We start from the raw sequence: 14,348 nt of genomic DNA, 5'->3' as shown, positions 1-14,348 counted from the left end.
CAGATCATGACTCTCAAATTTGTTACAGTTCTTTGCTGAAGTGACCAGGAAGGTTGACGAGGGTAGGTCAGTAGAAGTAGCAAAAATGGATTTCAGTAAGGCCTTTGATAAGGTTCCACATGGTAGGCTACTCTGGAAGGTTAAATTTCATGGAATCCAGAGGGATCTGGCAAATTGGATACAGAATTGGCTTGAAAATCTCTGTGATGCTCCAGTTCTGGCCTCTTGCCTTTGCACTTTATTGCTTCAGCATTGGTCTTCATCGACCTCGGCTCTAGGTTTCCCATCTTTTACCTTCTATAAACTTTAACTCAGCCCAAACTTTGTTTCTGTATCCTAATTCACAACAAATCTCAAGCAGCAACACCTGTGTTCAGCTTGGCTTCTGATCTGGAAATGTTTTTTTAAAATCCTTATACTTGTTTTCAAATTTTTCCCCTCAATTTGTTCAATACAATGTTAGACAACTATGCCTTCAACTACTTTGACACTAATTGCTGTAATTCCCAAAGTATACTTCTCCACTTCTATTCCCTCATTGTAGGTGCTCCTTAAAACCTACATTTTTAACCAAGCACTGGCCATATGTTTTGATATCTCCCCTTGTGACTCAATACTACATTTTGTAAGATGTTCCTCCTACACAGTGCCAGAGAAAACGTTCTCTATATTATACACAATGAGCTCAATTTAAATGGAAGTTATTCTTTCTCCTTTGTGAGAGAAATGTGCTTTAGGTAAATGTCTTCGTTGGAACCTTGATTTAATAGACAGGGTAAGTAGAAGACTTGCTCCCAAACAGCTACCAAAGTTTATTCTGCGCATACAATAGACTTGATCTGGCTGCTCCTGAGAACTTCCCCGGGCTGGGTTTGAAGCTGCAGGAGTACTTAGAATAACTTTTGTCATCACAGAATCTTCTGAGTGTGACAATATTTGCATTAGCAAAATATATTTTGCGGAGAATACTCTGACTAGACTTTATTTTTCAATGTCCTACTTATTTTAAGAGAACTGTAGTGAAATATAATGAAAATGTTTTTTTTTGGTGGAGACCATGGTGCACAATTGTAACGATCATTCTAGTCGTCACCATTATCTGTTTGTTCTTGTGTCTATATTGGAAGTTGTTTATATATTAACCCAGTGTACACACTAAATTGGTTTTGATGAATTAAAGGCTGGAATTTTAAAAAGAAACTTATTTTGATCTCTGCACAAGTTGACTGTTTAGTTACAACCGTTGCGTAGATTTGGTTAATCTTTCATAGCAGGGATGCCATGTGATTGGTTCAAAATTTTCTAATTTAATGAAGGGTCAAAACTGGCTTTAGTTTCTGAGAAACATCATTACCTTCAGTCTCCTACACACTACCTGCTCAGTCATTGCTCTTTTGGTCATGTACAATTTGGAACAATCTACCATTAGAGTAATGGATCACTCTCTGTCAAAAGTAGTTACTTCACACTCCCCCAACTCTCAATATGTAAGGTCCACAAATAAATAAAAAAATTCCCTTGTCTGAGATCACCTAATAGAGTGCAGCAGTGAGTTCCTCCGAACTTGAAAAGGTTATTATGCAGAGTGAACAGAGGTGTTTGCTGAGTTTGTGGTTTTCACCTGGAGAAGAAATTGACTTTTTTTTTAAATTTCAAACTATACTTTATTCATAAAATATCTTTATTTACGTGCATAGTCCCTAAAGCAGTTCAATTATGTTTAGTAACATATGAAGAAACAAACAAACATTGGACTTTGACTCTATCCCACAAACAAATCAAAGGTATTTCATAATTGTACAGTTGCTTCAACTGGCCTCTGCGCCCAGAGCATTATTGGGCAAGGATCCCATTCCTCATCACCATTAAGCCAAGGGGAAGGCATTTTATTCTCATGCTTTCAAATTTTAAGAAAGAAACATGACTTTACCTCCCTGCTTTCAAAATTTGTATGTGCTTGTGTTGTGCATTTGAATCATCTAGTCTTGTGAAATGCAGGGATAGGGTAGGGGGATGGGTCTGCATGGGATATTCTTTGGACGGTCAGTTGAGCCAAATGGCCTGTGTTTGCACTGTAGGGATTCTGTGGTAAAAAGCAACAATTTTAGAAAGAAATATGGAATATATAGTTAAAGAATGTCCTTATCATGCTTACAAGAAGAGCAAAAGGAGGAGTACTGTTTTTGATTTTGTATTTACAATTCAAATATTTATAATGTTTTCAAATTCGTTTTGCAAATATTTTAGGTTTTACAATATATTTCTTACAGGCTTCTCCAACTACATCAATCTGTAGTGAAGCTGAATTCAAGACTGCCAGATGAAATGCTCTATGGGCGGATGGGCTATCTATATGCATTATCATTTGTTAATGATCAGTTTGGCACTGAAAAGATATCATTGCAGTACATGAAACAGGTAGTGTCTCTCTGTTTTTATTTAAATGTAAAAAATGTAAAAGTTAAAAAAAAAACTCTGCCTTCCCCATAAGATTTCTAAAAATTGAATCCCTGTAACCATTGTTTTCTGGTGTTACGTACAAGTTCATTTCAACATACAATGCCCACTAATAAATGCAAAAGCATCTAGCTTTTATCTGAAGTCTAATGTTCTAAATGCTATTTAAATTGTTACCTTCTCTTTTGTTGTGATGAAGTGCTGATAAAGCATTCCTCATTCGTTGTTCTGCAAAGTAATGGATGGTCAGTAATAACCTGTTTGAAAATCTTCAATTGAAAATTTTCTTGGCTAACAATTGTTTGGACAATATTTCTTAGATATACTTTTTCTGAAGATTTATCAGTTCTCCAACCTTTGGATATTAAAAATCAACTTATATCCCAAATATGTGAATGTTTGTTGACAGAAACGAGAAGAGTTTGTTGTCCTGTGGCCATAGTTGTTTAAAAGTTTGATTGTTTTATAATCTGCCAAATATGGATTTCAGCAAGTACTTAGAAATGTGCAGACATCTTGAAGTTCATGATGCTGGAGGATGTTAGAGAGATTGCAAGAGGGGAGGCTGTAAAGAATTTTGAAATTATAATTTTAAAAATCCAGATGGTGCTTAACCTATAAGTCTGTAAACAGTGATAGGTAACTGGAGCTTAGTGCAAGTTAAGAAAGTGGGTAGCGAAATTTTAGATGACCTTTGGCTCACAGAGGGTGGAAGGTGGTGTCTGGCCAGATGTGTGACAAACTGGTTGAGTCTAGAGTTTATCAAAAGCATTGATGAAGGATTCAGTAGTGGAAGAACTCAAGTCTGATCCGGTAAAGATAGACGGTCTTATTAAAAACGTGCAGATGTATTCAATCTCCTTTTGAAGACCAGATGGACCATGGTGAGACAAAGAGTCTACATCATCCTGAGACAGCTACCGGGGGAGAATTCCAGTCAATGATTAAGGAACAGAGTGTGTAATAAGAGCATAGTTTAGTTTGGAGAAATGTTTTCTTGTCTGGATGTTGTGGCCACAGTGGTTAATAAGTGCTTGCATTCATGTTTACCAGTAAATAAACTATACCAAAACTATGATGAACAATCAAGTTGCCAGAATATCAAATAAGTTAAAAGTAATAGTTGAAAAGAAGATTGCCGATATTTAAAATGGATACTGCCACTTACCTCTACCAGTTCACCTATATCCTGATTGGAAATTCCATTCCCTCTCTAATTCATTGCCATTGGACAATATCCTTAATACCCAGGCAGCACCAGGGTGTGCAGTGCTGGGACTGCAGCAGTTCAAGAAGGCAGCTCACCACCCGATGGTCAGGGCAATTATGGATCAGCAATAAAAACTGAAAGAACTGTGAATATTGTAAATCTGAAACCAAAATAGAACTTGCTGGAACAGAAATCAGACTTAATGTTTCAGTTGAGTGACCCTTCCTCAGTACTGTTCTGCTGAAGGGTCACTCAACTGAAACGTTAATTCTGATTTCTCTCCACAGATACTGCCAGACCTGCTGAGCTTTTCCAGCAATTTCCCATTTTGTTATGGATCAGGAATACAAGCCTAGCCAGCAACACCAAACTCCCAAGATGAAGACCAATATTCAGAAGGCAGATGTTGGCAATTCTCACTTCGACCACCTCTAGCTTCAGCTTATGCTTGTTATCCTATTCCACAGGTAATTTATCATACTATTTTCTCAACACTATCGCTGTTGATGGGGTTTGAACTAATTTGACAGGGGAATGAGATACACAGTAATGATGCAAAGATAAATATAAAAGAAAAACCAGGATACTCTGGCAGGCAGAGCATATATAGTCAAATTAGAGGCTTAGAGAGCCATAGAATTTTTGCAGCATGGGAAGAGACCTTTTGGCCAATCATGTCCGTACCAGTCATCAACTATCCATCTACTCGAATCCCAGTTTTCAGCAATTTTCCCACAGCTTTGTATGCTATGGCATTTCAAGCACTCATTATATGCGACTAAAATATCTTGAGGGTTCCAACCTCTGAAGGACCTGAGGAGCAACATCTTGACGCAAGGAGTAGTGTGTATGTAGTGTGGGCTGCGAGAGAAGGTGGATGAGACAGATACAATAGCAACATTTAAGAAACATTTAGATAGGTACATAGATGGGAAGGGCTTCGAGGGATATGGACCAAATGTGGGCAATTGCAATTAACTGAGTGGGCACCATGGACCAGTTTGGGCCAGAGGGCCTGTTTCCATGCTGTATTACTCTGTGACTCTAGCATAGGAAATAAGAATAGGAAAGAATATTTCCCCCTAGGTGGGGGGAATTAATGACAAGGGCACATTGAATTCAGGTTGAGGGCAGGAGGTTTTGAGGAGATGTGAGAAAAGACTTTTTCACCCAGATGGTTTTGGGAATCTGCAACTCACTGCTTGTAATGTCGAAGCATAAACCAACATAAACATTCCAGAAGTATTTAGATGTGCAGTTGTGATGTCAAGGCAGTCAAGGGTCTGGGCCAAGGGCTGGAAAATGGAATAGAATATGTTGGTGCTTGTTTTTGAATAGCACAGGTGCAATGGATCAAGGGGCTTTTTCTGTACTGTGGATTTCTATGATTCCAAGGAGGGTCCTAAAAAGGCAGGCTGAGGGAAGAAATTGCATGCAGATTACGAACATATGAAACAGCAGCTGAAGGCCATTCATTCCCTCAATCTTGCTCTGCCTGTCAATTCAATCACAGCTGATCTCATCAGCGTTTAGATGGATAAGGCTGACATTCTTGAAACGGGTGGTACAAAGGTGCGGGAGGGCTGCAAAAGAGATCAGAGTCGGCTGATCACAGTTTTGGGTATTACAGAGAAAGTTTGTGGGGGTGAGGCCTGTGGAATTTAAACAAAAGCACTGAACTGAAATGTTGACAAGAATAGTTTCCAGTGGGCTATTATCTGAATCAGCTACCAAAACAAAACAAGATGTATGGAACATACTGTGGAAGGACACCTGATGGATATCTAATGCTCCATCTAAAGGAAGCTGTTTCTTGACCAAATGTTGCCAGTTTTTCTCCAGGTCACCAATGGAAGGTGAATAATAGCCTCCGTCTGATATGTTTCCCAATGTTTTACTTGATCACTTGTATTCTTTGCACTAATCTGTGATTTTTTTTTTAGAACATAGAACATAGAACAATACAGCACAGAACAGGCCCTTCGGCCCACGATGTTGTGCCGAACTTCTATCCTAGATTAAGCACCCATCCATGTACCTATCCAAATGCCGCTTAAAGGTCGCCAATGAATCTGACTCTACCACTCCCTCGGGCAGCGCATTCCATGCCCCCACCACTCTCTGGGTAAAGAACCCACCCCTGACATCTCCCCTATACCTTCCACCCTTCACCTTAAATTTATGTCCCCTTGTAACACTCTGTTGTACCCGGGGAAAAAGTTTCTGACTGTCCACTCTATCTATTCCTCTGATCATCTTATAAACCTCGATCAAGTCACCCCTCATCCTTCGCCGTTCCAACGAGAAAAGGCCGAGAACTCTCAACCTATCCTCGTACGACCTACTCTCCATTCCAGGCAACATCCTGGTAAATCTTCTCTGCACCCTCTCCAAAGCTTCCACATCTTTCCTAAAGTGAGGCGACCAGAACTGCACACAGTACTCCAAATGTGGCCTAACCAAAGTCCTGTACAGCTGCAACATCACCTCACGACTCTTGAATTCAATCCCTCTGCTAATGAACGATAATACTCCATAGGCCTTCTTACAAACTCTATCCACCTGAGTGGCAACCTTCAAAGATCTATGTACATAGACCCCAAGATCCCTCTGTTCCTCCACCTGACCAAGAACCCTACCATTAACCCTGTATTCCGCATTCTGATTTGTTCTTCCAAAATGGACAACCTCACACTTGGCAGGGTTGAACTCCATCTGCCACTCCTCAGCCCAGCTCTGCATCCTATCTAAGTCCCTCTGCAGCCGACAACAGCCCTCCTCACTGTCCACAACTCCACCTATCTTTGTATCATCTGCAAATTTACTGACCCACCCTTCGACTCCCTCCTCTAAGTCATTAATAAAAATTACAAACAGCAGAGGACCCAGAACTGATCCCTGCGGAACTCCACTTGTAACTGGACTCCATGCTGAATATTTACCATCTACCACCACTCTCTGACTTCTACCGGTTAGCCAGTTTTCTATCCAATTGGCCAAATTTCCCTCTATCCCATGCCTCCTGACTTTCCGCATAACCCTACCATGGGGAACCTTATCAAATGCCTTACTAAAATCCATGTACACTACATCCACTGCTCTACCCTCATCCACATGCTTGGTCACCTCCTCGAAGAATTCAATAAGACTTGTAAGGCAAGACCTACCCTTCACAAATCCGTGCTGGCTGTCCCTAATCAAGCAGTGTCTTTCCAGATACTCGTAAATCCTATCCCTCAGTACCCTTTCCATTACTTTGCCTGCCACAGAAGTAAGACTAACTGGCCTGTAATTCCCGGGGTTATCCCTATTCCCTTTTTTGAACAGGGGCACAACATTCGCTACTCTCCAGTCCCCTGGTACCACCCCAGTTGCCAGTGAAGACGAGAAGATCATTGCCAACGGTACTGCAATTTCCTCTCTTGCTTCCCACATAATCCTAGGATATATCCCGTCAGGCCCGGGGGACTTGTCTATCCTCAAGTTGTTCAAAATGTCCAACACATCTTCCTTCCTAACATCTTTCTTCTGTCTTTCAGATTTGTGATGCAGTCATAAGTTCTGGTGAAAAGTTAAGCAGCAGAAAACGTGTCTCCAAAAGTCCATTGATGTACGAGTGGTACCAGGAGTATTACGTTGGAGCAGCTCATGGCTTAGCTGGAATCTATTATTTCCTGATGCAGGTCAGTATATAAATCTTTGTCTTCTGGTGAAGCCGAAAACGTGGTTCTGTGCTTATTCTCCTTTTTAGCCAAATGTGACAATGCAGTACAAGCTATCTCTAATGTAAATATTCTAGCCTGCTATTCAACGACAAATTGCAAGTAGTAAACCCTGTCAGAGCGCACTGGGGTGGTGTGCTGGAAATGAAACCCAGGGTCACCAATCATCTAAAACTTTAATGAACCAATCAAAAATCCCAATTTGTGGTCAACTGACTGTTACCCAGAAACAAAGTAAATCTCCCCAGGTTTTCTTTAGTAGCAGTAGAAATAACAATTTATTTAGCACATTTAACTTTAAGAAGAATGACTAAAAAAGCAGGATTTCTAGATTTTTTGAAAGTTTTTTCATGGGATGTGGGTTTCACTGGCTGGACCTGTATTTATTATCCATCCTTGAGAAAAGTGATAATGAGTTGCCTTCACTTACTGCTGCAGTTCTTGTCCTGTCGTTAGACGCACAATGACATTAGGCAGGGAGTTCCAGGATTTTGACCTAGCGACAGTGAAGGAATGGTGATATATTTCCAAATCAGGATGGTGAGTGACTTGGAGGGGAACTTGCAGGTGAGTTACTCGCTGTCAGATTCCTAACGTCTAATCTGCTGTTATCGTCAGTGTAATTATCCAGTGCAATTCTGGTCAATGGTAACCCCAAGATGTTGATACTGGGTATTCAGCAATGATAATGTCATTAAGTGTCAAGAGGCAATGGTTAGACTCTCTCTTGTTTGAGATAGGCATTGCCTAGCACGTATGTGGCATGATAGTTGCTTGCTATACGTTAGTCCAAACCTGGTTATTGTCCAGGTCTTTTTGTACATGTATCTGAGGAATTGCAAATGATGCTGAACATCAGCAAATATCCCCACTTCTCACTTTATAATGGAGAGGAAGTGATTGAAGCAGCTGAAGGTAGTTGGGGCTTGGCCACTATCCTGAGGAACTCTTGAAGGATGTCCTGCAACTGAAATGACTGACCTCTAACAGCCAGAATCGTCTTCCTATGTGCCAGGTTTGACGACAACCGCTGGAGAGTCTTCCCTCTGATTTCAATTGACCCCAGTTTTGCATGGGTTCCTTGATGCCCATACTCGGTCAAATGCTACTTTGATGTCAGAGCAGCCACTCTCTTCTTTTGAATTCAGCTCTTTTGTCTATGTTTGAAACAAAGCCGTCATGAGGTCAGGAGTTGACTAGCCCTGGTAGAACCTGAACGGGGCTTCAGTGAACAAGTTATCACTGATAGTTTGATAGCACAGTTGATGATTCCTTCCATCAATTTACTGATGATCAAGAGTAGACTGAAGGGGCGGCAATTGGACGGGTTGGATTTGCCCCGATGTTTGTGCACAAGGCTTATCTGGACAATTTTCCACATTGTCAGGTTGATGTAGCAAGTTCTGGAACACGAGTCTTCAGTATTGTTGCCGGAATATTGTTAGAACTGAATAGCCTTTGCAGTATGCTGTGCCTCCAAACATTTCTTGATATCACGTGAAGTGCCTGAAGACTGGCATCTAAGATGCTTGACGCCTGCATTTTTGAGGATGGGAATGTTTGTGGGACCACCCGCCCCCAGTGATTTGTTATTTGTCCACTACTATTCATGACTGGATATTGCAGGACTGCAGAGCTTGGACTAATCACTTGGCCTTGTCTAACACTTGTTTATGCTGTTTGTTACGTAAGTAACCCTGTTTCCTATCTTCACCAGGTTGACACTTCAATTTTAGATATGCCTGATACTGCTCCTGGCATGCCCTCCTACACTCAACATTGCGCCAGGGTTAATCTAGTTTAATAATATCAGAAGAGTGGGGAATGTACCAGGTCATGCAGTTGCAAATTGTACTGGAGTACAAGTCTGTGGCTGTCAATGGCCCACAGAATCTTGAGTTGCTTGATCTGTTCAAAGTCTGACCCATTTAGCATGGTAATAGTGCCACATAACACAATGGAGGATATTATCAGTGTGAATATTCAACTTTGACTCCATAAGGCCTGTGTAGTGGTCTCTCTTACCCATACCGTCATGGACAGATGGGTTAGCAGCTGGCTGATTTTTGAGGATGTTTTTCCTTCTTGTTGGTTTACTCAGCTCCTGCCTCACACACAGTTGAGCAGCTAGGTCTGCTAGGACTGGACCAGCATTTGGTAATGAAAGTTGACATCCTCCACCCAGAAAACATTTGTGCTGTTGCCACCCTTAGTGCTTCCTCCAAACTGAGAAGCACTGATCAACCGTGGGAGGACAATACATAGTAATACCAGGAGATTTCCTTGCCCATGTTTGACCAGATGATGTGAGACCTCATGAGGGCCAATGTCAGTGATAAGGACTCCCAGCGCAACATCCTCCCAGCTGTATACCATTGTGCCACTACACTGAAGTTAGTACTGTTTCTGCCTGGACATAAGTTCTCTTTTGTTTTCCAACTAACTCATAACTTGCAGCCAAAGTCTATTTGTTTCACACATGAAATTTTGGCTAGTGTGTCTTGGCTGTTCAAGATTTGCTGTGCCTGGGCAATTTCTGTCATGCTTTTGGCAAGTTACTTCCTTAGAAAAATTCAAGAGATTGTTGGAAAGAGTTATCCCTGTTTAAATTTATCCTGGTAACGGTTTACTTAATTATTAAGCAGGGTCAAATTAAATCATCTAATCATTTTTGCTGGTGTCCAGAATTGTACATGCTGACATTCAGTTTTTAATCTTGCGAGTCATTTTTAACAGAATTTTCTTTTTTGTTTTCTTCTTTAGCCAGAACTTGGAGTTGACCAAGACACAGCTGTCAAGCTGGTGAAACCCAGTGTGGACTATGTTTGCCAGCTCAAGTTTTCATCAGGAAATTATCCTCCATGTATTGGTGAATCCAGGGATAACCTAGTTCACTGGTGTCATGGGTCACCTGGCGTGATTTACATGCTCATACAGGCTTATAAGGTACTGTTTTTGTGTGTGTGTGTGTGTGTGTGTAATTATTAGCAGAGAAATAGCAGTGTAGAAGTTGGTGGAGTAGGCAGATTCAGAAAAGTGTGAGGTATACTGGACAGACAGTGGGGTAGAACCTGGGTATACATGTGCTCAGATCAGTGAAGGTGTAGGACAGATGGAGAGAGCAGTAAGTAAAAGCAGACATTTGCCTTATTAATAGGGGCACAGAGTACGAGAACACGAAGTTGATGTTGAATTTGTGTAATGCTCTGGTAAGACCTCATGTAGAATATTATGTACAGTTTGGGTGCCACACATTATGTTGTGTGGTTGGAAGGTTGTGAACATAATGGAGTGTGTGCAGAAAAGTTCTCCAAGAATGGCTCTGGTTATGAGAATAGGTTGAAGAAATTGGGACTGTTCTCCCAGAGAGAAGGCTATGAAGAGTTGCGATCAAAGTTTCCAAAATCATTAGATCCTGAATAGAATAAATGATTGAAACTGTTCCCAGTTGTGAAAAGATCAAGAATGAACAGATATAAAGTGATTTGCAAATGAAACAAGTGCAGGGTGAAAAAAAAGACTTTACTCACAGTCAGCTCTCCAAATAAGTATCGTGAATTAGTATCGGTTTCCCGCCTTTTCACCACATCCTCTGGTTTCAAATACACTGCCTGGAAGTGTGGTGGCGATAGATTCAGGCATTCAAAAGAACATTAAATGACTCTGTGAATAGAAATAATGTGCAAGGATGTGGAGAAAAGGCTGGAGACTGGTACTAAATCACCATATTCATTTGGAGAACTGGTGCAGATACAGTGTCTGAATGGCCTCCTTCTGTACCAAACAGTACTGTGATTCTGAAGATAAAGAAGAGAGAATAGATCGAGGAACTACGTTGAGGCAGTAGAAAGAAGCTAGTGTGGGCTCACCAAGAATCTCTTTGATCTGGAGGAGTACAAACAGCAGACATTGTATAACTAATGTGATTTATTTGAACTGGAAATTAGAAGATGAATTGAAAGGAGTCAAAAAATATGTTCTTGGAAAACAGCATGCTTGAAAATCACTTTCCACTGAGAAACGTTGAATAAACGTGGGTGACTTCCCTGATCCGTAACTTTTACATGTAAAATCTATCTTGAACCTAACTGGCCCAAAAACCCTCTTAACAAGTGTTAATCACTAAATTGCAGTATTGACCCTTTCAAATGTAAATAATTTCTCGCTTCCAAATTTCCACCTCTGCTGACCTCATGCTGCTTCCTTCCCTGGTTCCTCCTGCTGGCCGCCTCTCTCCATTTATCCTGTTTGCTATCCCTCCTGCTCACCACTTTCCCAACGTTTGCTGCTTTCTTTCTGACAACTCATCACTGCTACATAGGGTCCTGAAGAGGATGAGTGAGAGTGTCAGGGAGGGAAGCAGCACACTGGAAGACCAGGGGGTGAGGGAAAGAGGGAATACCATGGGTAAAGGAGAAGATTGGGGAGGCAAGCCGCAAGCAAGAGGGTCAAAGAAAGTGGGAAAGGAGGTGAAGAATGGCGTTTTGTTTCTTAACTAGACCAAGCATGTTTAACCGCTGTTCTGCAGCAAGAATGTTGGGGACAGTAGCATTGGTAATGTGCTAACTCACAAAAACACTAGAGCACCGTTAGCTTGCACTTTGACTATGGACCACCTGGACTTGAAAGATAAACGGGATCACAGAATGATTGAGTTCAGCAACCAGTATCAATGTTGCAAATGTTACCTGTTTTGGAGGCAACCATGCTCTACATTCACTGACATTGGCATCTGCCAGTAAAACGAGGTGAGGTGCAAAAGCATCCAGGATTGGGACTGTCATCCGAGACAGCAGATGATGCCTGGTTTTGTTGGTCAGCAGGCCATATACTGACTAATGTTGTATAATTAAAAATCTCTGCTCACATCATAGAGCAACAGGGCACAGACAGAGCTTGCTCATTCCACCTTTTGCTCCTCAACCATACATTTCCCTTTCAACATTTTTCACTGAGGTAGAGCACCCAAATATCTCGAGGAAAGTGAGGAACAGAAATGCCTCATTTCCTGCAGCATAATTGTATGATACCACGTGCTATTCTTATAAACTCCTCTTTATGTTTGCAAATAGATTTTCAAAGAAGAACGATATCTACAAGATGCTTATGATTGTGCAGAAGTGATTTGGCACAGAGGGCTGTTAAAGAAAGGATATGGACTGTGCCATGGGCCTGCTGGCAATGCTTATGGATTCCTGGCTATGTACAATCTTACTGGAGACAAGAAGTATTTGTACAGAGCTTGCAAGGTATTTGATACTGTTTCCTTATTTGGTAGAAAAACCCTCTGAATATGAGTTCAATCCAATACTGTTGTTTTGCCAAAATGATCTGGAAGATCTTATTCTTCATTTGCTGTCAGGTGATGGTATTTAGTCTGATTTTTGGAGTGCAAAATGTCACAACGGGAAACCATGACAATGAGTCTGTTTGCAGTGGAGGCTAACATGTCTTTTCCACTGGTTGAAAGGGCAAGTAAACACTTTCAAGTGCCTTGAGCCTCCTGATGCCAGTGATAGAGGATGAGATCGGGTTACCTGATGTCTCCAGCAATCATAGAGCACATCAATTGGGAAGAAATCCTCTGATGCAAAAAGGTTAACCAATGAAAATGCCATGTAGCCTGTTCTCAAAGTAGATCAATTAATTAATCTAGATTAAAACTTATATTGATTCACAAGATGTGGACATCTTTGGCCAGACCGCAATCTATTACCCCAATGTTGAATCGCCCTTGAGAAGGTGGTGGTGGTGAGCTGCAGTCCATTTGTTGTAGGAACACCCACATTTACCGTAGGGAGAGAGTTGCAGGATTTTTACCCATTGATGGAACAAAAGGTGCTATACTTCCAAGTCAGAATGGTGAGTAGCTTGAAGGGAAACATGCAGGTGGAGGTGTTCCCATACATCTTCCGCCCTCATCTTTATAGATGGTAGGGGTTGCAGGTTTGGAATTTGCCTGAGCATAAAGTAGTGAAGTTTGAGTAGATGACTATAATCCAGGTGAATTAGTGCAGCACAACATTCTCTATGCAGCACAACATCCTGTATCCTCTAATGGAAGCTCTGCAGATAGAACATAGAACAATACAGCGCAGTACAGGCCCTTTGGCCCTCGATGTTGCGCCGATCCAAGCCCACCTAACCTACACTAGCCCACTATCCTCCATATGCCTATCCAATGCCCGTTTAAATGCCCATAAAGAGGGAGAGTCCACCATGAACTCACGACTCGCTGAGTAAAGAACCTACCCCTAACATCTGTCCTATACCTACCACCCCTTAATTTAAAGCTATGCCCCCTCGTAATAGCTCACTCCATACGTGGAAAAAGGTTCTCATGGTCAACCCTATCTAAACCCCTAATCATCTTGTACACCTCTATCAAGTCACCCCTAAACCTTCTTTTCTCCAATGAAAACAGCCCCAAGTGCGTCAGCCTTTCCTCATACGATCTTCCTACCATACCAGGCAACATCCTGGTAAACCTCTTCTGCACCTGTTCCAGTGCCTCCACATCCTTCCTATAGTATGGCGACCAAAACTGCACACAATACTCCAGATGCGGCCACACCAGTGTCTTATACAACTGCAACATGACCTCAGGACTCCGGAACTCAATTCCTCTCCCAATAAAAGCCAGTACGCCATATGCCTTCTTCACCGCACTATTTACCTGGGTGGCAACTTTCAGAGATCTGTGCACATGGACACCAAGATCCCTCTGCTCATCCACACTACCAAGTATCCGACCATTGGCCCAGTACCCCATCTTCTTGTTACTCATACCAAAGTGAATCACCTCCCACTTACCCACATTGAACTCCATTTGCCACCTTTCTGCCCAGCTCTGCAGCTTATCTATATCCCGTTGTAACTTGACACATCCTTCCTCATTGTCAACAATTCCACTGACTTTCGTATCATCCGCAAACTTGCTCACCCAAGCTTCTAGCCCC

At 41.6% G+C, this 14,348-nt stretch overlaps 1 protein-coding gene across 1 annotated transcript in view; it reads left to right on the top strand.

The window, feature by feature from the left end:
- lancl1 (LanC antibiotic synthetase component C-like 1 (bacterial)) overlaps positions 1-14,348 on the top strand; it is a 47,601-nt gene that overhangs the window by 17,502 nt on the left and 15,751 nt on the right. The window contains exons 4-7 of the mRNA XM_072578732.1: positions 2,271-2,418; positions 7,207-7,350; positions 10,153-10,335; positions 12,462-12,638. Coding sequence (XP_072434833.1) covers positions 2,271-2,418; positions 7,207-7,350; positions 10,153-10,335; positions 12,462-12,638 — 652 coding nt within the window. The remainder of the gene's footprint in view (positions 1-2,270; positions 2,419-7,206; positions 7,351-10,152; positions 10,336-12,461; positions 12,639-14,348) is intronic.

Source organism: Chiloscyllium punctatum, chromosome 10 (assembly GCF_047496795.1).
Source record: "Chiloscyllium punctatum isolate Juve2018m chromosome 10, sChiPun1.3, whole genome shotgun sequence".
NCBI lineage: Eukaryota > Metazoa > Chordata > Chondrichthyes > Orectolobiformes > Hemiscylliidae > Chiloscyllium > Chiloscyllium punctatum.
Note: the sequence above shows the minus strand (reverse complement) of the source record. Positions and strands in the feature narration are given on the sequence as shown.